Source organism: Octopus sinensis, linkage group LG10 (assembly GCF_006345805.1).
Source record: "Octopus sinensis linkage group LG10, ASM634580v1, whole genome shotgun sequence".
In the NCBI taxonomy this organism is placed as follows: Eukaryota; Metazoa; Mollusca; class Cephalopoda; order Octopoda; family Octopodidae; genus Octopus; species Octopus sinensis.
In genome coordinates, this window is record NC_043006.1 from 19822183 (window position 1) to 19846696 (window position 24514).

The window sequence follows — 24514 nt, forward strand, 5'->3', positions numbered from 1 at the left end:
ATTTATGCATATATATATATTATATAATATACATACAATATATTTATGCATCTATATATATATATATATATATTATATATATATACATCATATATATTTAATACATATATATATTTTATGCATATAATATATTTATGCATATAATATATATATATCTATATATACTATATTATACAATATATATATACATATATATAGACATATATATAATATACATATATATATACATATTATATATATACATATATATATATATACATATATATATATATACAATCATATATATATATTACCAATATATATATATATACATATATATATATATATCATATATTATATATACATATATATATATATACATATATAATATACATTATATATACATATTATATATATATATATATATACAATATATAATATATATATATATATATTATATTATATATATATATATATAAACAAAAAAACAACAATACGAGGTCGTGGTACATGTATAGTATTTGCAGATACTCAGGGAAGGAAAGAAAGATGGTTTAATGTTTCGAGCAATGCTCTTCTTCAGTAACAGAGGTAAGTGCAATAGAAAGGAAGATGGAGAAAGAAAATCGCCAAGGATTCACATGTGGTTACATTTTGAAATGACTGGATTGGGTGAAGAAAAAGTTCTTCCTAAGACAGGAGAGTATAAGAGATGGGGTATGTATGTGTCTGTGTGTGTAATAGCATGTGTGTGCGCGTATGTGTGTATGTGTTGTGTGTGTGTTGTTTGTGTAGTGTTGGCTGTTTATATATGTATGTGTGAGTGTACTTTGTGTCTCTTAATGTTGTAAGAAGAATTCTGCAGCATGGTAACAGGAGTGGTGGTCTTTTGTGTAGTTGTGTGTCTCTTCACATGTGTTGAGAGGAATGGTCAGTAGAAAGGTGTTTGACTGGCAGTTTGAAGTATGTGTGTGCATGTCTGTGTATGTATATGTTGTGTGTGTGTGTGTGTGTGTTTTGTGTGTAGTGTATGCATGCATCTATGTGTATGCATGTGTGTTTGTGTGTGTGCATGGAATTGTGTGTGTGGAGTATATGTGCATTTCTGTGTGTATGCATGTGGAGTATATTTGCATTCCTGTGTGTGTGTGTGCATGTGTGTCTGTGTGGGTGTATGTGCGTGTGTGCACATAAATGTGCATGTGTGTATATGCCCATGTATGTGTAATTGTGTGCATGTATGTATGAGTGTGTTGTATGTGTGGGAGGCATATGTGTATATGTGTGCATGTATGTGTGTGCATGTGTATTGGTGTATGTGTGTGTCCATGTATACATGGGTATGTATGTGTGTGCATGTATATATGTGTGTGTGTATATACATGTATATGTGTGTGCATATGTGTCATGTGCATATGTGTGTGTGAACATGGGGTTGTGTGTGTGTGAATGTGGGGTTGTGTGTGTGGCAGTATATGTGCATTCTTGTGCTTGTATGCACATGCATATGTATGTGCATATAGAGTTGTGTGTACTAGTGTGCGTATGTGTGCATGTATGTATGTGTGTGTAGGGTTGTGTGTGTTAGATATATGTGCATTCCTGTTCATGTGTGTGTGAGTGTGTTTGCATGTGTGTATGTGCATGCATATGTTTGCATGCATGTATGCATGTGTTGTGTTTGTGCAAGTATGTGTGTGTTGTGTGCATATGTGGTGTATGTGGGAAGTATGTGAGGTGTATGGGCATTGATGCATTCATGTGCATGTATGTGTGTGCATATGTGTGTATGTCTCTGTGTGTGCATGTGTGCATGTATGCGCATGTGTGTATGTGTGTGGGGGGTTGTGTTATGTGGAAGTATAAGTGCATTCTTGCGTGCATGCACATACATACACCATACATGCAGGCACACATGTGTTGTATATATGTGTGTGGTGTGTGTTGGATGTATATGTGCATTCAGGAATGTGAGCTTGTGCATGTATATAACTATGTGTGCGTGTATACAGAAATACATTAGAATATAAATATAGATCAACAAATAAAGGGCGGAAAAAAGGAAAGTGTACAAGATGTAAAAAAAATCATAAAAAATAACAGATCCAAGATAAACAAATAAAAAAATAGAACAATAAAAATTAAAGGGTTAAAATAGAAATTAATACAATTATAAAAAAAAATGATGCAATTAAAAAGTTAAACAATTCGATGGAAAGAAAATGATAAAAAATTGAGAAAATTGTAACAGTGTAAAAAATTAGGTGGGATAAAAGCAGGAGGATAAAATAAAATTAAATAAATTAAATTAAATAAAAAGTTGTTTATTTTAAGGAGTTTGTAGAGAGAGTCATTAAGAGAAGGAGGTTGTGTTGAGTCCAAGAGGGACTTGTGTTTCTAGACAGAAAATGTAACGCTGTTCTAGGAGGAGTCAGGAGTGTGTGGATCCATGGTGCAGGGCGAGGACAGAGATGGAGATATTAAAGGTGGAGTGGTTGGCCAAGAAGAAATGACAGGTGGTGGGGGTATTCGTGCATAGCCGAACATCCCTTAGATGTTCGGTGAACAGGTCAGCCAGCCGGCAGCCCATCTGATCAATGTAGACTTTATTGCAGAGATTACATCTATTGCAATACACAAGGCTTGAAGAGGTGCAGGAGAAGGAGTTTCTAATGTGAAGAGTGTGGTGGTTGGATCCAGTGAGGGAGGTGGTGGTGGTGATGAAAGGGCAGTGGGAATCTAGAGCAAGGGAAGGATCTGAATGGGGCTGGGGGGGGGGGAGAAGTAAGTGCTATAGACCAGCAGATCACATAAGTTATGGGCACATTTAAAGGAGGACAAGGGTGGGTTGGGGAAAATGGGGTGGGTGGTGGGTCAAGCTGGAGACAATGGAAAAAACCATAGGATCATGTGACAAAGGGTTAGAATGGAGAAGTGGAAAAGGAGGGGAAGGGGATGCAGTTAGGGGATTGGTGTGGCGAAGGATCAATTAGACGAGCGCAGGCAAGAGTGGTTTGAACAAGGGTTGAGGGGGTATCCTCGATGCATGAACAGGTGGGCAAGGTACTGGGACTGTATAACATATATATATTATATATATATACAAATATACAATATTATACACACACATATATATATATAAATCTACAGATATTATATATATATATATATATATATATATTATATAAAGATATATATATATATTATATATATAAACGGCAGTTTGTCTGTCTGTGTGTCTGTCAGGTTGTACCCTCACCCTGACCACGGCTTTCAACTGATTCTGATGAAACTTGACACACACATAGCCCAAGTCATAATTCAAAACTACCGCAGCGAAAATTTTTGAAAGTTCCCCCAGTTCTGAAAAGCATTGATAAATTCGACATGGGGTCGAGAATCTAAGCTTCTTATATGCAACACATTTTCTGTTGTAGTTTTCGCAACTTGCAATCGATTTTCACCAAACTCATGGTGAAGCTTAATGGTACCCTATGAAACCTAATTCTGACGTTAGTTTTCCATGCAATACCTTACCATCAGAAAAAATCGATAAAATCATGGCATTTTGGGAAATCGCGTTCAAATTCAAGATGACATATTTTCGACAATATCTTTCACAAATTGGCATGAATTTTTTTTTAATTCAATTCACAGTGACATCATGTCTGCTCCAAGGAGCTATAGGCCCTTTTTATTCCAATAGGATACTTTATTACTGGAAAAAATCAGTTAATTAAATCATATGTGGCACACATAGCAAACCGATTTGTGTATTAAACACAAACCACAGACTTTCTAGGGGACGCAACTCGACCTTTTTAACTCTCTTTGGAGGCGCAATGATGTTTTCATGTTTTCGCCCAAAGGGACAGCTAGGAACATCGTATACACAGAAGTATTCGAGTGAAGAGAAGACATTGCAACCTACACATGCACCTTCATTCCCTAAGGGGAAAGGACTAGATTGGGATTAGTCGTTGCCTACTAGGGGCTCTTACATACCCAGGCAACGCCAGGCTATGCTGCTAGTATATATATATATATATATGATATATATATATATAATATAATAAATATATATAATATATATACATATATATATACATATATATATACAAAGATATATCTATATATATACATATATATAATATATATATATACACACATATATATATATATGCTATATTATATATACATATATAGATATATATATACATATATAGATATATATATACATATACAGATATATATACATATACATATATATATATACAATATATATATATACACACATATATATGCATATATATATACATATATATATATTATATATATATATATATATATATATATATATGCATATATATATTATATTTATATATATGTATGTTGTGTATATATATATGTATATATATCTTTATATATATATATATCTTTGTAGATATGTGTGCGTATATCTGTGTTTGTATGTGCGTGTGTGAAATAACTCTATAAATAATAAATATTACTACGTAAATATTCAGCTAGAAAAAGTCAAATGTAGGGATCCCACCGTGGCTTTAGCCAAATGACTTAGTCATGCGACTGCATATGCAAGTGCCAGCCTGATAAAATTTGGTGTGCGGAAATCAGCTGTTGTCCCTTTCAACGATACGTTTATCCAAGGGAAATGCTCCCAACAGGAACAGATGCAGCTTGGCACCAATGCCGTGGCTATCCGAAAGCAAAGATCTATGACAGATAACAGATATGCCTCTTCATTTTTTGAGTAATCTGAGGGGTCTGCCATTATTAATTTCTTAAACAAAGATAATACAAAGGTAGTGGTCACAGCAAGATATTTACTCAAATACTTTACACACCTTGTGTGTGTATGTGTATGTATATATAATATATATATATATATATATATATATAGATATATATATATATAAACACATACATATATATACATATACATATATATATACATACATATGCATACATATATATATATTCATACATATGCATACATATATAGTATATTCATACATACACATATATATATAGATATATACATATATTTATATATATATATATATATATAATACAGATATATATTTCATACATTGAAATATATATATAAGCACACATATATATCTATATATATATACATATATATACATATATGTATACATATATATATATATATACATATATGTATACATATACATACACATATATATATATACATATACATACATATATATAAATGTAGGTACATAAATATAAACATATATATATGTCATCATCATCATCATCATCATCATCGTTTAACGTCCGTTCTCCATGCTAGCATGGGTTGGACGGTTCGACCGGAAATCTGGGAAGCCAGAAGGCTGCACCAGGCTCCAGTCTTATCTGGCAATGTTTCTACAGCTGGATACCCTTCCTAACGCCAGCCACTCCGTATACATATATGATATATACATATATATATATACATATATATACATATACATACACATACCTATATATATATACAAATATATAAATTTAACATGCAGTTAAATTGTTATGTACATATGCACATATATATGTATATACATAAATACACATATATATGCATATATAGATACAGATATATAACATACACACACACATATATATATATATATATATGCATATATACATATATATATATGTGTATGTATATATATATAGATACAGATATATAACATACACCACACATATATATATATATAAATATATATAAATATATATACATTATATATATATATATATATATATATATATATACAGATATATAACATACACACACACATATATATTATATAAAATATATAAATATATATACATATATATATATATATATATTAATATATTATATATATATAATATAATATATATATTAAATGAAGTACAGAAAGACAATTGACAAACTACAAAATGTTTACATTATAATATAATATAAATAGATATATACATATATGTGATGATGATGATGACAATATACATATATATATATATATATATATATATATATATATACACACACATACATATCATAGACATGCAGGAAGTAAATAAACACCTTTAATTTTCAAAATTTCTGATCTAAGTGTCTTAATATGTTTTCAGCGGTGTAGAATTTACAATGTAATTATTCCTTTTCATTCCAGGTGCCATTATATTAAATATTTGTGAAGAGTAACCATTTCCACACACAAAAAATTCAGCAGAACTGTCAGATTTTCAAAGAGGTTGTATTGTTGGGCAATCTGAAGCTGGGCTTAGCAAGTGAAAAATTGCCGAAAATCTTTCAAATTCCTCTTGCTACTATTAATAGAATTATAGTGCAATTCAAAAGCCAAAGAAAAGAATCAACAGATTCTCATCCTGGCTGACCTGGGCCCTTGGAAAGGAAGCTTCACTGTTTGAAGACAATTGTGGAAAATGAACCTTGTTCGGAGGCTTCTGACAATGCAAAACAGCTTCAAGTTAGTCCAAGAACGTGTGTTACATATATGCATAAGTTTGGGTATCATGGACGAGCAGCTAGAAGAAAACCTCTCCTTCAACCAATTACTATCATGAAAAGAAAGAAATGGACTAAGGAGATGTCAGAAAAATCCAGTTCATTTTGGGATAGAATAATTTTCTCAGATGAATCCAGATTTGCATTATTTTCAGACAGTGGACATGTTTGGGTCTGGAGGCTTCCCAATCAAGAATTTGATTTGACACGACTCCAACCAACTGTGAAACATGGCAGTATGACTGTAATGGTATGGGGAGCTGTCACCAGCAATGGTCGTTCTGAGCTAATCGAATGCGTTGGAACCATAAACTCTGAAAAATACATCGAAATACTTAAGCAAGGACTACTTCCGGTGTATTCACACGATAACATAATTAAAAATGAGTTTTTATTCATGGAAGATGGTTGACTGAAAATGGGATCAAAAAGCTTCACTGGGCGAGCCAATCTCCTGACATGAACCAAACTGAAAATCTTTGGAGCATATTAGATAGAGCTATACAAAAAACTTGACAGAATCCTAAATCTAAAGATGAATTGTTTCAATTGTTGCATGAAAAGTGGGCAGAAATTCCACAAGAGACAATCATAAAACTCATCAGTTCAATTCCAAAAAGAGTTTCTAAATTAAAACCTGCAAAGGGAATGTCAACTAAATACTAAAGAATGTAGTCCTACCTATCAATTACGTTTCAATTGTTCGCTTTGTGTATTAAGTGAAAGATTTTGAAAATTAAAGGTGTCTATTTACTTCCTGCATGTCTGTGAGTATGTGATGATGATGATATACATATACATATATACCCATAAAGATATATACACCATCATCATCATTTAATGTCCACTTTCCATGCTGGCATGGTTTAGATGGTTTGACTGGAGACTGGCAAACCAGGAGGCCTCACCAGGCTGCAATCTCATCTGGCAATGTTTCTACAGCTGGATACCCTTCGTAATACCAACCACCCCAAGAATGTAGTGGGTTGTTTTTATGTGCCACCAGTATGGGAGCCAGTCAGGTGGCACTGGCATCGGCCACAATTACAATTTCCATTTTTGATTGTGATTTGATTTTTTATTTTACTTGACACAATAGGTCTCCTTAAGTACAGTATGTTGTCCGATGATTCAAAGGTACTTTTTAAATGGGCTAGTTATGAAACACTGATATAGGCTACAGCTGTGATCTCACTTTACTGGCTGAGTCTTCTCAATCACAGCATATCTCCAGAGGTCTCGGTCTCCTGTCATCACCTCTGTGTGGCCCAGCGTTTGAAGGTCATGCTTCACCACCTCATCCCATGTATTCTTGGGTCTTCTTCCACAAGTTCCTTCCACTATTCTCCTCATCCATATGCAGCTCATGACCATACTAGAGCAGACATCTCACTTGCACACTATATTTGATGCTTCTTATGTTCAACTTTTCTCTCAGGGCACTTACTCTGTGTCTTGTATGCACACTGACATTACACATCCAGCGGATCATACTAGCTTCATTTCTTTCAAGACTACGCATGTCTTCAGCAGTCATAGCCAATGTTTCACTGCAATTTAGCATGGCAGTTTGCACACATGCGTCATACAGTCTACCTTTCACTCTAAGCGAGAGGCCCTTTGTCACCAGTAGAGGAAAGAGCTTTCGGAACTTTGCCCAGGCTATTCTTATTCTAGTGGCAATGCTGTCCGAGCATCCACCCTCAATACAGTCTTGGTTACCTCGGTAGCAGAAGCTATCAACTACTAGTTTCTTCCCCTGGAATTTTATATATATATATATATATATTTTTTTTTTTTTTAAAGACTCCGCCGGTTACGACGACGAGGGTCCCAGCTGATACGATCAACAGAACAGCTTGCTCGTGAAATTAACGTGCAAATGGCTGAGCATTCCACAGACACGTGTACCCTTAACGTAGTTCTCGGGGATAATCAGCGTGACACAGAGAGTGACAAGGCTGACCCTTTGAAATACAAGTACAACTCATTTTTGCCAGCTGAGTGGACTGGAGCAACGTGAAATAAAGTGTCTTGCTCAAGGACACAACGCGTCGCCGGGAATCAAACTCACAACCTTACGATCATGAGCCGAATGCCCTAACCACTAAGCCACGCGCCCTCACATATATATATATATATATATATATATATATATATATATATATATATATATATATTACACACACACATACATATATATACACATACATACATACATATATATACACATACATATATATATATACATATACACATACACATATATATATACACACTACACACACACACATATATATACACACATACATACACATGCATACATATATATATACACACACACATACACATGCATACATATATATATATATTACATATATACATACATGTATACATATATACATATAGATATATACATACATATACATATACACATAGATTTATACAGATATATATATACCTGTACATATAGAAACATATATATATATATATACATATATATATATACATATATATATATGTAGACATATACATGTACATATATACATACATACATTTATATACATACATATATATACTTACATTTATATGCATACATATATATACATACATATATATATACATATACATACATACATATATATATATGTTGGTATGTATATGCATGTGTGAATGTTTGTCAGATTGCAGTGTTAACAATAAGTGAAAAGCGTGCACAAGCAAATGTTACATTAAAATATTTAGTGTTTTGTGCAAACAGTTTTTATGATTTTATAAAAGAAACTTTTGAATAATACAATTATAAGAGCAGAGTTGAAGGAAAGCAGTGAGGGCATATCAACATCATCATCATCATCATCATCATCATCATCATTTTCTCTCCATGTTCAAACCTGGCATGGGTTGTATGGTTTGACAGGCCCCACTGGACCAAGCACTGCATTGTGCTCCAGAGTGCTTTGACAAGGTTCCTATGTACGGATGCCCTTCCTAAACATGGACTTGTTGCTATTTTCATGGTACAAACACTAGTAAGGTTGCCAGCACAAACAAAGTCACATAGTACAGAGTGTATATAAATGTGTACTTACATGTATATGTGTGTGTGTGTATTTGTGTGTGCGCATGTGTGTATATATTGGATGGATGGTGATATATATATAACATATATGTAAGCATGTAAATACATAGATGTATGTGTGTGTGTGTTGATATATATATATATATATAATAATAATAATAATAATATTTGGGAGTTTATGCATTTAAGTTGTTGACCTGAGGAGTGACTATACTTTTAAATTGAATTGTTATTGGATCAATTAAATTTAAATTTTGTATTACTTCTGTCACTAATAAATATCCTTTTTAAAAAAAAGGCAAGTATAAGAGGGGATGCAATGAGAACTGATATATAAACATGAAACAGCTCAATCAATAACAGGTTATTGAACTCTAATACATTGCAACAAATGATCTTTAAGAGCAATATATTCAGCATAAAAGCTATCCTATTGTTCTTCTCTTTCTTTCTCTCTCATATTCATCTTGTACTTTTACCTCATCTCTCTCCAGATGGAGAAGCCAGCTGTTCACCTCTTCAACAAGACACATGCTCCTATCTCTCTATCATAGTTTCATATCCCTCAATTCTATACTCCATTCAGTTGACACATCTTGTCTTGTGGGTACTTGGTGCCATCACTGGCACTGATGCCACAGCACACTCTGTGAAGTGGCTGGCATAAGGAAAGGTATTCATTTGTAGAAATTAAACTGAAGTAAGCATTGAAGTTAGGTGCAACCCTCTGGCTCATCAGTTCATGTCTAACTGCCCAAACCATGCCAGCATGGAAAAAGTGATATCAAATGATGAGTGTGTGTGTGTGTGTATGTGTGTGTGTATAATATAATATATATATATCTATAAAATTATAACTTAGGGTATCTACGAGATACCGCCATGCTGAAAATAGCAGCCAGGATCTGACTCTAAGGCCATATTAAGTGATCATATAGCAAAAGGAGAGAAGACAAAAAGACAAAATAAAACTAGTAAAAAATTACTGGATAATTCCAGATCCTGGATTTCTGGCTTTGCATTTAGAAATACTTTGCCTCATCAGTGAAATATATGCAGAGAGAAACATAAATACATATATATATACATACAACATACGAATACTTACATATACGAATGTATACATACATATATATGCATGTATGCAACATGGCCAGTTTAAAATGGCCGCTTCTTAATTCCATGTGCGATATGGTTAAAACATCACCGCAGTATATACAATGACGAAATAAATTTATATATATATATATATAGTTACCTATCTATGTGTATGTGCTTGAGAATGTATGTATATATATGTCTATGTATGTATGTATGTATGTCTTTACAAATACTTCCAGAAATATTTCGCTTTTAATACGTTAACAACTGACAGTGATTTGATATGCAATTGCTGGTACTCTGGTGCATTCACAAAGAAATTACTTCTAGTAAGCTGGATGGGAGAGAACACATATTTATATTAGCAGCTATTGCAGCAGGAGCAAAAAAAAGCAAGGGTGAGTGCTTTTGCTTTAATTCCTGTTCCCTAAAAAACCCTCACCTTATTATTTAGTTTTGTGGGCTTCTCTGGACCCAGACAGCACCCCCAATATTGCAGAGAACAAATGAAACCAAGGTTTGACAGATATTGAGACGGCTTGATCTGAAATAAAAAGTGTTTAACCACAGGTATGTTCTATCATTGAGTGAAAGACAATCAAATAGGTTTTAGAGTAAGTGGAGCACAACTTATAAAACAAACAGTGTATTTATGATTGGGACTGTGATGGGTGGAACTTTCGAAATATGGATTGGAATAAAGCATCTTCATACAAGAAATGCAGATTGAAAGTATCTTTGATTTCTAACTTCTAAAGGGAAAGTAATACAAAAGTAGCAATTCAGTACAATATATAAGGATTCACTGGACTATATGTATATGCGTGTGTGAGTGTGAATGTCTGTCTGTGTAGATATACATACGTTTAGAAATTAACTAACCATGACGTTTTCCTCACTCAAATTGTGGAGAGGTTAAGTCCTTCCAACCATTTGAGTCTGACAAGTTGCTTGTATGGCTAAGCATTTTATAGATGTAAAACCAATGGTTACTCTCTGACCAGGAACAACAAACAACCTTTTAAACATATATATATATATATATATATATTATATATATATATATATATCGATCAACATCAATGGAAATTGTAGCTGTGATACCAGCGCTGGTGGCACATAAGAAAACCATCCGAACGTGGCTGTTGCCAGCACTGCCCTGGCTGGCCTCCGTGCTGGTGGCACGTAAAAAGCACCATCCGATCGTGGCCGTTGCCAGCCCCACCTGGCCTCCATGCCGGTGGTACGTAAAAAGCACCATCCGATCATGGCCATTGCAAGCCTCACCTGGCCTCTGTGCCGGTGGCACATAAAAAGCACCATCCGTTCGTGGCCATTGCCAGCCTCGCCTGGCCTTCATGCTGGTGGCACATAAAAAGCACCATCCAATCGTGGCCGTTTGCCAGCCTCGTCTGGCACCTGTGCCGGTGGCACGTAAAAAGCACCCACTACACTCACAGAGTGGTTGGCATTAGGAAGGGCATCCAGCCGTAGAAACATTGCCAGATCAGACTGGGCCTGGTGCAGCCTTCTGGCTTCCCAGACCCCAGTTGAACCGTCCAACCCATGCTAGCATGGAAAGCGGACGCTAAACGATGATGATGATATCATCATCATCATCATCATCATCGTTTAGCGTCCGCTTTCCATGCTAGCATGGGTTGGACGGGTCAACTGGGGTCTGTGAAGCTGGAAGGCTTCGTCAGGCCCAGTCAGATCTGGCAGTGTTTCTACGGCTGGATGCCCTTCCTAACGCCAACCACTCCGCGAGTGTAGTGGGTGTTTTTTACGTGCCACCTGCACAGGTGCCAGATAGAGCTGGCGAACGGCCACGAACGGATGGTGCTTTTACGTGTCACCGGCACGGGGCCAGGCGATGCTGGCAACGGACACGAACGGATGGTGCTTTTACGTGCCACCGACACGGGGCCAGACAGAGCTGGCAACCGGCCACGAACGGACGGTGCTTTTACGTGTCACCGGCACGGGGGCCAGCCGATGCTGGCAACGGACGCGAACGGATGGTGCTTTTACGTGCCACCGACACGGTTGCCAGACAGAGCTGGCAAACGGCCACGAGCGGACGGTGCTTTTACGTGTCACCGGCACGGGGGCCAGCCGAGGCTGGCAACGGACACGGACGGATGGTGCTTTTACATGCCACCGACACGGGGCCAGACAGAGCTGGCAAACGGCCACGAACGGATGGTGCTTTTACGTGCCACCGACACGGGGCCAGACAGAGCTGGCAAACGGACACGAACGGACGGTGCTTTTATGTGTCACCGGCACGGGGCCAGGCGAGGCTGGCAACGAACACGAACGGATGGTGCTTTTACGTGCCACCGACACGGGGCCAGGCAGAGCTGGCAAACGGCCATGAGCGAATGGTGCTTTTACGTATCACCGGCACGGGTGCCAGACGAGGCTGACAGCGGACATGAACAGATGGGTCACTTAACCCCTGCTTTCTGATATATGATTTGATTTTGATTGTTCTCACTGGTCTTGCCGGGTCTTCTCACGCACAGCATACTTCCATAGGTCTCGGTCTCTGATCATTTCCTTGGTGAGACCTAGAGTTCGAAGGTCGTGCTTCACCACCTCAACCCAGGTTTTCCTGGGTCTACCTCTTCCACAGGTCCCCTCAACTGCCAGGGTGTGGCACTTTTTCACACACCTATCTTCATCCATTCTCACCACATGACCATACCAGCACAAGCATCTCTCTTGCACACAACATCTGATTCTTCTTAGGTCCAACTTTTCTCTCAAGGTACTTACACTCTGTCGACTATGAACACTGACATTACACATCCAACGGAGCATACTAGCTTCATTTCTCGCGAGCTTACGCATGTCCTCAGCAGTCACGGCCCATGTTTCACTGCCATGTAGCATGGCTGTTCGTACACATGCATCATACAGTCTGCCTTTTACAAGGGGCTAAACATAAAGGGGACAAACAAAGACAGACAAAGGGATTAGGTCGATTACATCGACCCTAGTGCGTAACTGGTACTTTATTTATCGACCCCAAAAGGATGAAAGGCAAAGTTGACCTCGACGGAATTTGAACTCAGAACGTAACGGCAGACGAAATGTTCTAGTCTTTAAACTTTACCCTGTAATGGGGCACAGGATTTCCAGGGTTATGGGAAGTGTGGAACCACCTCTTAGCCACTATTGTTCCCAGGCCTAGTCTAACCCAGTCTAGTAGCACCTTTCAGGGTCCCATCTAAGGCTTAATTAGCATATTAGAGCTTGCCTACCTAGGCATGTGAAGATTGGATCCAACAGCCTCTGCGCAAGCATCTTTCATGGTTCAACAGAGGAGAACATAACTACAGCAACGCATTGTAGAGTGCAAAGTGAAAGATGAGGCAAGTAAGACATCTTGGTCATCCACTGCATCAGTCTCCATCTCTAATTGTCTTGACCTGGCCTGGCCTTACCACTTGATTGAAGATGGTCATGGATGAGTGAGTGAGGTTGACGGTGTGCAACTCTTCTTCACTTTAAACAAAGTCATCATGCATGTCATCAGTCATCCCTAACCCTGTCACATCATCATCATCATCATTGTTCGACCGTGGTCGAGACTTTCATAGTCTTTTCAAATGGCTAATAATGTGTGCGCGCACCACTACTACACACATCGGAAAGCATTGTACAACCAAGTACTAAAGAAGATCTTTCCTCCTCCATGAAACAAAACTGTTCCCGCTGGACATCAACCCAGTATTTCTAAGCTACGGACCCAGTGATTTATTGTAAGGTTATCTCCCTAGATAGATTGCCTTCACTATGGCTAAGGAGCCCTTTCTACCCCATGTCACACTGTTCCCACTAAAGCAGGAATAGACAAATTCTCAGTAAAGTGGGAGTGAGCAACACATGTAGAAAAAGAAGACAACTTTGTAGTCAAGAGGGTTTATGACTCACTGTCAATAGTGGACCCCATAGCTGTTGCTTACTTTTGTTTTTAATCGGGAAAAAAAAACAAACCCGATTCTGCGATGAAACAAGCCTGTGAGGAACTCAATACTTCATCTTGTAAATGAACAAGGCCTAGACTCTTTGCAGTTGAAGACATTATTAACGATATATATTCTTCAGAAGTGTTTACACTTATGCCAGCAATGCAAAGGATTCAGACAATCAAACTGGTGAAAGTGATGAGGACAGTAGTGATTGTGGTAGTTGAGAGAAAGGCCCTATTATTGTTATTGTTATTCTCCTGAATTCTCTTTTTTTAATTTTATTTCTTGTGATTCTGCCCATTTTTTTAGTTTGCCCGCAATCATTTCTTTTGAGTTATTTATGCAACTATTTACGATTTTACACAGCAGCTCAGGTGGATGGCAAAGTTAAACACAGGAGCCTTGAAAATTATGGATGATTGGATTGTTCCCATTGCTCTGATGAAGTAACATTCTTGTGTGTGTGTCTTTATGTACGTAGTTGGTCATCAACAGATTAGGACTTAATTCATTAATAGCAACCCACTGAAAATTATAAATTGCATTATTATTAGTTTTCCTTCTTCTTTCAATTCTGTTTCCATTTTTTACTGAGTGTCTTCTCAATACCTAGAGCAAAATTATTATTACTATTATTATCATCATCATTAGGATGATGCCAGCATCAGTTGTTAGTTGTCGGAGCACTGCATCCTTCAAAACTTCCATGCTTCCTGAGATTCGCCAACACTACACTTGATTTTCTCCCCTCCATACACACACAAGTATGTATCTGACTCATACATTGTTCGCTTTCCAGACATTTCTACATTACTGCATGTACTTTATATGCACTTTCTGACAAGTTGTGGTGCACCTGAGCACTGTAAACAATAAATTCATTTTATTTTTTATTATATCATCATTTAAGATGTCACACAATATCCTTTGTGAGCCGTTCTCCAGCTATCTATCTGCGGCTTTATATAGCTATGGTATGACCTCACCTGGAATTTGCATCAGTGGTCTGGAACCCCTATCTTGCCCAGAATATTAATCGTCTGGAAGCCGTTCAGCGATGTGCAACCAAGAGAATACCCTCCATCAGGCATTTGCCATATTCTGAACACCTTACCTCCCTGGGCATGGACACATTGAAACTCCGACGTCTGGCGGCTGACTTGGCAGACACCCATAAAATTATTAACCATCTTACAAACAATAACTCTGAGCACCTTTTCAAACTCCACCTGTCTAACACCCGTGGACATGTTTACAAAGTCAGAAAACAGCAGAGCTCCCATGACTTTCAGAAACATTTTTTCACGCTGAGAGTTGCTGAAACATGGAACAGACTGCCGGCATTAGTTGTTAGTTGTCGGAGCACTGCATCCTTCAAATCTTCCATGCTTCCTGAGATTTGCCAACACTACACCTGATTTTCCCCCCTCCATACACATGCAAGCATGTATCTGAATCATACACTGTTCACTTTCCATACATTTTTACATTACTGCATATACTTTATATGCACTTTTTGACAAGTTGTGGTGCACCTGAGCACTTTCTTTTTTTTCTTACTTGTTTCAGTCATTTTGACTGCGGCCATGCTGGAGCACCGCCTTTAATTGAGCAACTTGACCCCGGGACTTATTCTTTGTAAGCCCAGTACTTATTCTATCGGTCTCTTTTGCCGAACCGCTAAGTGACGGGGACATAAACACAGCAGCATCCGTTGTCAAGCAATGCTAGGGGGACAAACACAGACACACAAACATACACGCACATACATATATATATACATATATACGACGGGCTTCTTTCAGTTTCCATCTACCAAATCCATTCACAAGGCTTTAGTCTGCCTGAGGCTATAGTAGAAGACACTTGCCCAAGGTGCCACGCAGTGGGACTGAACCCGGAACCATGTGGTTGGTAAACAAGCTACTTACCACACAGCCACTCGTGTGCCTGTTATATCCAATATCATGATGCTGTTGACAGACGATATTACATCTGCCGGGGTTTGTACTGTCTGTCAAGTCACAAGGACATCAGGCAGAGAATAACTTATGCAATACACATGCAGTTCCAAGTTATTATTATTATTATTATATGAAAGCGGTGAGCTGGCAGAATCATTAGCATGCTGGACAAAATGCTTAGAGGCATTTTACCCGTCACTATGTTCTGAGTTCAAATTCCACCGAAGTCGACTTTGCCTCTCATCCTCTCATTTCATTCATTAATCAAATGAGGAAAGGCTATAGATTTCTAGTCTTCTTAGAATCTTCTAGAATGAAAGACTGGGATGGCCATGGGAAAGGGCTGAATTAATATGTAAGTTAAATAATTACTAATTACTAAATAAATAATTGGATGAAACACGAGTAATGTTTGTGTTGTAATTCTAGTTCAGGTAAAAATGGATAAGGTTAAGAGTTGAGTATAGAAGCAGTGTGTGTGTAGGGGTCAGATGAATGAAACACTGGTGGAGTGAAGGCAGAAAGAGACTTAAGTAGATTTAACCCTTTAGTGTTCAGATTATTCTGTCAAATGTGATGTTTGCTTATTTAAAATGGTTTGAATTAATCATGCATTATCTTGTAGTTTAGAGATTTCGGTGATGTGATTTTTGAGTTTTAGAACGACATGGTAGGGCTGAGATGAAAGGTGAGATCTGGTCAGTTTCAATATATAACAGGTTAAATATTTTGGCCAGATATGGCTGGTTTGAATGCTAAAGGGTTAATTGGTTTAGAGAACAGTGATGTAGTATCGATAAATCCAGTGTCGATTGTAGTAGTGGTAAAGAAAGAGGAGGAGGGCATGAGTTGGAAGATAATTGTGCTGATGTGGGAAGAGCATAGCTAAACTAAGAGCAATCACATGGTACAAAAATAATTGAACAATGTTTAATTTAAACAGAATACAAATTAATTCTCACATTTATGAATTTGATTTTATCAATTATCATAACAAAAAAAAAAAGGAAATTAAGTAAAAATGAAATTTATTTATGAATTACATTAATTTAGATTCAATCATAATGAACTTAAAATAGAACATGAGTCATTTTGTATGCTTTATTTTCATTAACCCTTTCATTACCAACCTGGCTGAAACCGGCTCTGGCTGTGTAGTACAAATGTCTTGTTTGAATAAGTTTTGAATTGAAATTTTCCACCAAACCTTAGTCACAATTTATGTTCCTAACACTAGCTAAATGATAACTAAGTTATTTTACTAAATTCTTTGTTATATCTAAAGTAATTGAAAGAAACACAGAGCATCTCAAAATAAATACAGTAACGAAAGGGTTAAATATGTATATTTCCATGGTTAGTAAGGCTGGAAACTGTAAAAGGAAGTTGAGGAATTTGAAAGCACAGAGCTTGAAGATGATTTGTTAATAGGAAATGCCAACAAATGCACCAGTTACAGAACAACCATAAATGGTGATGGCATAGCTATAGCTCTGTATAGTTTTTGGAAACATTCATGCACAGACACATACCTGCATACACACACACACACACACACACACAATAAATATATGTGGGTTTGTATGTATAAGGGATTGTATAACTAACAACAGAACAAGAAATTATGTAATGAACTTCATTAGCCTTACAACTGCTTTTGCTTTAAGGTGATACACAAGTACTCAACAATTAGCGCTTTGCATCTTATAGCAGAAACAGCTGTAAGCTAATGAAGTTCCTTCCATTATTTCTTGTTTCCTTGTCGTTTATGTAATTTCTTATTATATTCTGTATTTGACAAACACTTTTCTTTGAAGCATATGTATACCAAGTTATAACAACAGGTTATTAATATCACTATGCCTAAACCAACAAATCAATGTACACGTGTGTGTGTGTGTGTGTGTGTGTGTGTACATATTATTATCATTACTATCATTATTATTATTATTATTATTATTATTATTATTATTATGATCGGGTGAAATCCAAAATTCAAGTAAATTAGGTAGTAAAGTGAAAGGGCATATAGGGATTGCAAAGGAGACAAAATCAATCGCTCAACATATATCAGTATCTATCTATTTATCCAGGTTATATTTTTCATCTGCATGCATACGTAACAGCATACATACACCCTCACATACACACACACACACACACACACACGCATGTACACACACACACAGATACACACAGACACAAACATACATACATACATACATACATACATAATTACATACATACATACATACATACATACATATATACATACATACATACACTGAACTATTGAGAGATCTGCAGTCACTCCATCCTGATTGCAAGTTCAGGTTTATACCTGTAATTATTGGGGTACTGGGATATATGTAACACACTGCTTAAATACCAGTCTTGAGAAAATTAGGCTTCTAAAAAAAAACAGAAAGGAGAAAGCTGATTCTATAGACCCAGTCCATCACTGGAACTAAAAATCTGTAAAACTTTCCAGACGTTTATTGTTTAAGTAATAATGAGCATGTCTAGGTATGCAACGATATGCATGATAATCTCTCTATATATAAACGGCAGTTTGTCTGTGTGTCTGTTTGGTTGTACCCTCACCCTGACCACGGCTTTCAACCGATTCTGATGAAACTTGACACACACATAGCCCAATGTCATAATTCAAAACTAACGCAGCGAAAATTTTGAAAAGTTCCCCCAGTTCTGAAAAAAAATCGATAAATTCGACATGGGGTCGAGAATCAGAAACACAAACTACAGACTGTCTAGGGGACGCAACTCGACCTTTTTTAACTCTCAAAAAAAATTTACCATAATTTTTTTTCCATTTTTTTGTTATTTTTTGGTTATAACTCTCTAAAAATGCTTTATAGTTATTTCCCTTACAAACCTGAGCAACGCCGGGTGATACTGCTAGTACAGACATAAAACAAAACATATGAATCTGTACACACACACACACAAACAAACAAACAAATGAAAATACCCTGTTGATATTTTTGAAATTCTAACGAAGGCACTTTGGATCTAGGTTAGAAACTGGCTCTTTTTCTATTTGCAAGAAATCTTGAAATAAAATAGAATAACGGCATACCTACATAAACACACTGTTTACTATACATATATCATATATTCTAATTTTTACAATATGTAAATTACATATTTGCCTGTCATACAGGTTGGCATCAGGAAGTCCCCCATACACCCACAAACCATGCCAATATGGAAAAGCAAACTAAAAGGTGACAATGATTATATATGTAAGAATTAACACTTCCTTCTCCAAGCCTAGACTCAAAACCAAATCCAAGAAGAATTCTCGGTTGTCCAAACCACAATGATCAACAGACGCAAAAAATGGTATTCTTTGTCCTGTCAAAAACTGATTGATCATCTCCCTTTGACCTGCGACCTCAGCATGTCAGGCGAAGTTCAAGTGGACAGGGGCTGACCTATTTAGGTACAAACTCTGTTGCAGTATGTCTGTCTTTCTAGCTTCCACGTTTTATTATAAATACAGTGGTGAAACAGAAAGGCAGGCAGGCAGGCAGACAAACAGGGCAGACAGACGAGAAAACATCTACGATACGACCCAAGGTTTTGGCAGACCGCAAAGACAGAGAGAAATGTTCGAAGTGCTGATAGACTATTGTCTCAAATGAACCACACACACACGCACACACACAAACATATTCATTCCTGATATGACTTCCATGAATGTACTCTGTATTTCTAGCAACTCATGGCAGTTGCCAACATTTTGTATGTAGTGTAATTATAACGAATCAAACCCTGTAAATAAATTGTTTTCAATTATGGATCGGTTTACATATTTGTTTACATACACATTCCATTTGCATCTATGTTCATTGATACACACTTAACCACTACATATATATATTCACTTTTACAAGGTAAAGGTTGACAGTGACTTCAAAATTTTGGCTTTCTTGTCTTCATCGGGCAGTGTTCTATTAAAAAGTATTGAGTAATCCTTCAGTTTAATGTTAAAATTGCTTTTATACATAACTTGATATAAAAGCAAACAAACATATTCACACACACATAAATATCAATGAGAATGAGGCTCAAAACCACATTTAATCTAAAATGGAGATGAACACCTATGTTGCATGCGATAGGCTTGAAAATTGTTTAGGCCTTCCTAAAGATGAAACCAATGGTAGCCCCAATACACAAAGAATATATAAAAGGCGGTGCACTATCAAGACCACAGTCCAATGACTGTAACACGTAAAAGAATATATATATATATATATATGTATACTGTTGTGTCTGGGGAGAGTCATTCGCTTTTAGTGCTTTATAATTTAACACATTCACCGGTAAAATTTCAGCTTATTTCTTTTTTATTTTTCTAAAATTTTCATTGCGTCTTGCAACCTTTTCAATAGTTTTGACTATTGAAAAGGTTGCAAGATGCAAAGGTTGCCAGACACAACAGAATATGCTTCAACACATGAACTCACATAAAGAATCTAGCAAACCAAATCCCAAAACAATATATATATATATATATATATATATATATTTATAAATGAGGGTGAAAAATTGATATTAATTTAATAATACCATTAATTTAACACCAAGTGGCTTAGCACAAAAAACTAGGGAGATAATACAAAACTATGTAAGTAAAATTATATATTACATTAGTAATGAAACAATTTGTTCAGGGTCAATCTATTTATTCGTTATGTTTCACTTTCCTTCCGTTAAATGTAATGTTATTTCTACTTGGAAACATCTTTTCTGTGGCTATACTAACGGAGCTATTTTTAGCACTAGAGTTATCCACATAGTGGTAACTCTCTTTATATATATATATACATATATACAGAGAGAGAGAGAGAGAGAGAGAGAGAAAGAGATTCATGCATGCATGCGAATACAAAATGCATCTTGCTATAAGGGTAGGCTTTAGAAGATAAGATACATGTTAACTCGTCAAACCTACATTTGTTGCCCTTTCACCTTGCATCCTTGACATACCCCTCTTCTCTCATCTACCTGTTACTCACCCACTCCAATTCTCCCACCCTTTTATCACTCATAGAATTCCATCTCTCATCATTTCCACACTATGTGTTTTACTGCATCATCCTTCTTACTGACTCCTTCACTCTATACGAGGGCTTTATATAAGAGACTGTATCAGATTACCCTCTTTTTACCGTGCAATACACTTTAACTTTGCCCAATTCTACAGCCAGCCATCACTCTCTCTCCCTCTCTCCCATCAACTGCAACTAATCGCCTACTTTTTATCTCATTACAACCCTTATCTCCAGCCACTTCTGCTATTATTGTAAAATAACACAGAATTACTTGCAAAATAAATTAATTTCTTTAGAATGTGAAAGATTTATTGCAGAGTTCGAAATTCCACATAGGAACACGTATGTTGTTAAGATGTTAATGATTTCAGTCATAGCACTGTGAACATAATGCGGATCAGTCAAACAAATCAACCGCAGTACTTATTTTAAGTTGGGAACTTATTCGATTAGTAACTTTTTGTCAAGCAGCCTATATATATATATAAAAAAGGAAATGAAGAAAATGCTGACAAAATAATTTAAGTAATTTAAGTAATTTAATTAGGTGAAAGTTCTTTTTACCGGTTGCGCATTTGTTATGCTTATCAAAAGAGGAAAAAACTTTTGATAAGCATAACAAATGCGCAACCGGTAAAAAGAACTTTCACCTAATTAAATTACTTAAATTACTTAAATTATTTTGTCAGAATTTTCTTCATTTCCTTTTTTATATATCACAACTCGTGTTCCACATCTCCGTTTTTAAATATATATATATATATATATATATATATATATATATATATATATATATATATGTATATATATACACATACAGATATGCATACATATATATATATATATATATATGTATACATATATTTATACATAGATACATACATATATATATATATATATATATATGCATACATATATTTATACATACATACATATATATATATATATAAATATATATGTATACATATATTTATACATACACTCATCAACATCAAAGCACTGGAGGACCTAAAACTAAGGCCCATCGTGGCTGGCACCTCCTGCGAAACACACCACTTGAGTAATTTCCTGGACAACCTTTTGAAACCTTCCTTACTCACATCAAAAGTTTCATTAGGGATGATCTGGACGTGCTCAAACACCTCCCGAAAACAGTTAACGAGGAGGCGCTCCTGGTATCCTTTGATGTCATCAACCTCTACACCAACATCCCACATGAATATGGTATTGAGGCAATTGATTTCTGGCTAGAGAAACACCCAGAGGCATTCCCTGACTGCATTCACAAGACCTTCATTACAGAATCACTCAAGTTCATTCTGACAAACAATTATTTCCTCTTCGAAAACACACACTACCATCAAAAATGTGTATTGCGATGGGTACCAAAGCTGCACCAGTCCTTGCGAACCTCATAATGGGTTTCTTCGAACTATCACTCTATGAGATATCATACCAGAAATTTGGATACTTTTTCCACATCTACTTAATGGAAAACTGGAAAAGATACTTAGATGATTGTTTCATCATATGGAAAGAATTTTATGAAAAGCTTCTGGAATTCGAAACCACACTGAACAACATACATCCAAACATTCAATTCACTATGGAATTCAGCAAACATTATCTCCCTTTCCTTGATCTCCTAATTATAAAAACACCTAACAACCAAATCATAACAGACATCTACCACAAACCTACAAACTCACAATACCTCCTCTTCAGCTCATGCCACCCAAAACACACCAAGATAAATATCCCTTTCAACTTAGTTAAAAGGGTATGCACCATTGTCTCAGATCCAAAAACTCGAGAAATATGCCTTCAAGACCTCAAAAAAAAAACACTATTACAACGCCAATATCCCTCCACACTCATAGAGTATGGAATAAAACATGCCAAAGAACTAGACAATAATACACTGAAAACCACCCAACACAGTAACACACACAACCCCAAAATACTTCCATACATTTCCACCCACAACCCCAAAATTATCGAAGCATACACCGCAATCATACAAAACCTCCCTTTACTGTCCACAGACCCAAAAATGAATAATATTATCAATACACATAAAATCCTTAAATGCAAAAGGCAACATAAATATTTGAAAAAAACTCTTGACAAATGCCAAACTTCACACACCACATCCACCCCATCAGTTAAAAAATGTGCATGCCCTAACTGTGGTACCTACCCCTTCCTACTTGAAGGCTCTGAATTTACTTTCAAACAAGGAACAAAGTTTAAAATCAAGACTAACTTCTCCTGTTCCTCTGAGAACCTCATCTACGTTCTCACATGCGCTGGTTGCCAACACAATTATGTTGGACAAACAAGCCTTCCTTTACGTAGAAGTGTAGCGGTCCATAAAGAAAAGATAAATCTCCCACAATACCATCAAATTCCACTAAGTAACCACATAGATTCTTGCACTAGAGGCAAAACTCCTATATTTCACATATACCTACTCATCTAGCCAGCAGGGTGGCATCACTCGAAAGCTAAAGCAATATGAAAGCACACTGTGACCAATGATGTTAAATAACACCCACTAGTTTGGTTTATCACATGATCATATGATATATATATCATCAGCATCATCATTATCGTTTAACGTCCACTTTCCATGCTAGCATGGGCTGGACAGTTTGACTGTGGGCTGGCGAACCAGATGGCTGCAACAAGCTCCAGTCTTGATCTGGCAGAGTTTCTACAGCTGGATGCCCTTCCTAACGCCAACCACTCCGAGAGTGTAGTGGATGCTTTTACGTGCC

At 36.3% G+C, this 24514-nt stretch overlaps 1 protein-coding gene across 4 annotated transcripts in view; it reads right to left on the bottom strand.

Annotated features, from left to right (window-relative positions):
* The window catches only part of LOC115216697, a 223727-nt gene that overhangs the window by 28069 nt on the left and 171144 nt on the right, over positions 1 to 24514 (bottom strand). Inside the window, exon 12 of one of the 4 annotated variants that reach the window (XM_036506329.1) lies at positions 11146 to 11247. The exons of the other annotated variants lie outside the window; for them this stretch is intronic. Within the exon in view, the coding sequence (XP_036362222.1) occupies positions 11146 to 11247 (102 nt within the window). The remainder of the gene's footprint in view (positions 1 to 11145; positions 11248 to 24514) is intronic. 4 annotated transcript variants of the gene reach the window in all.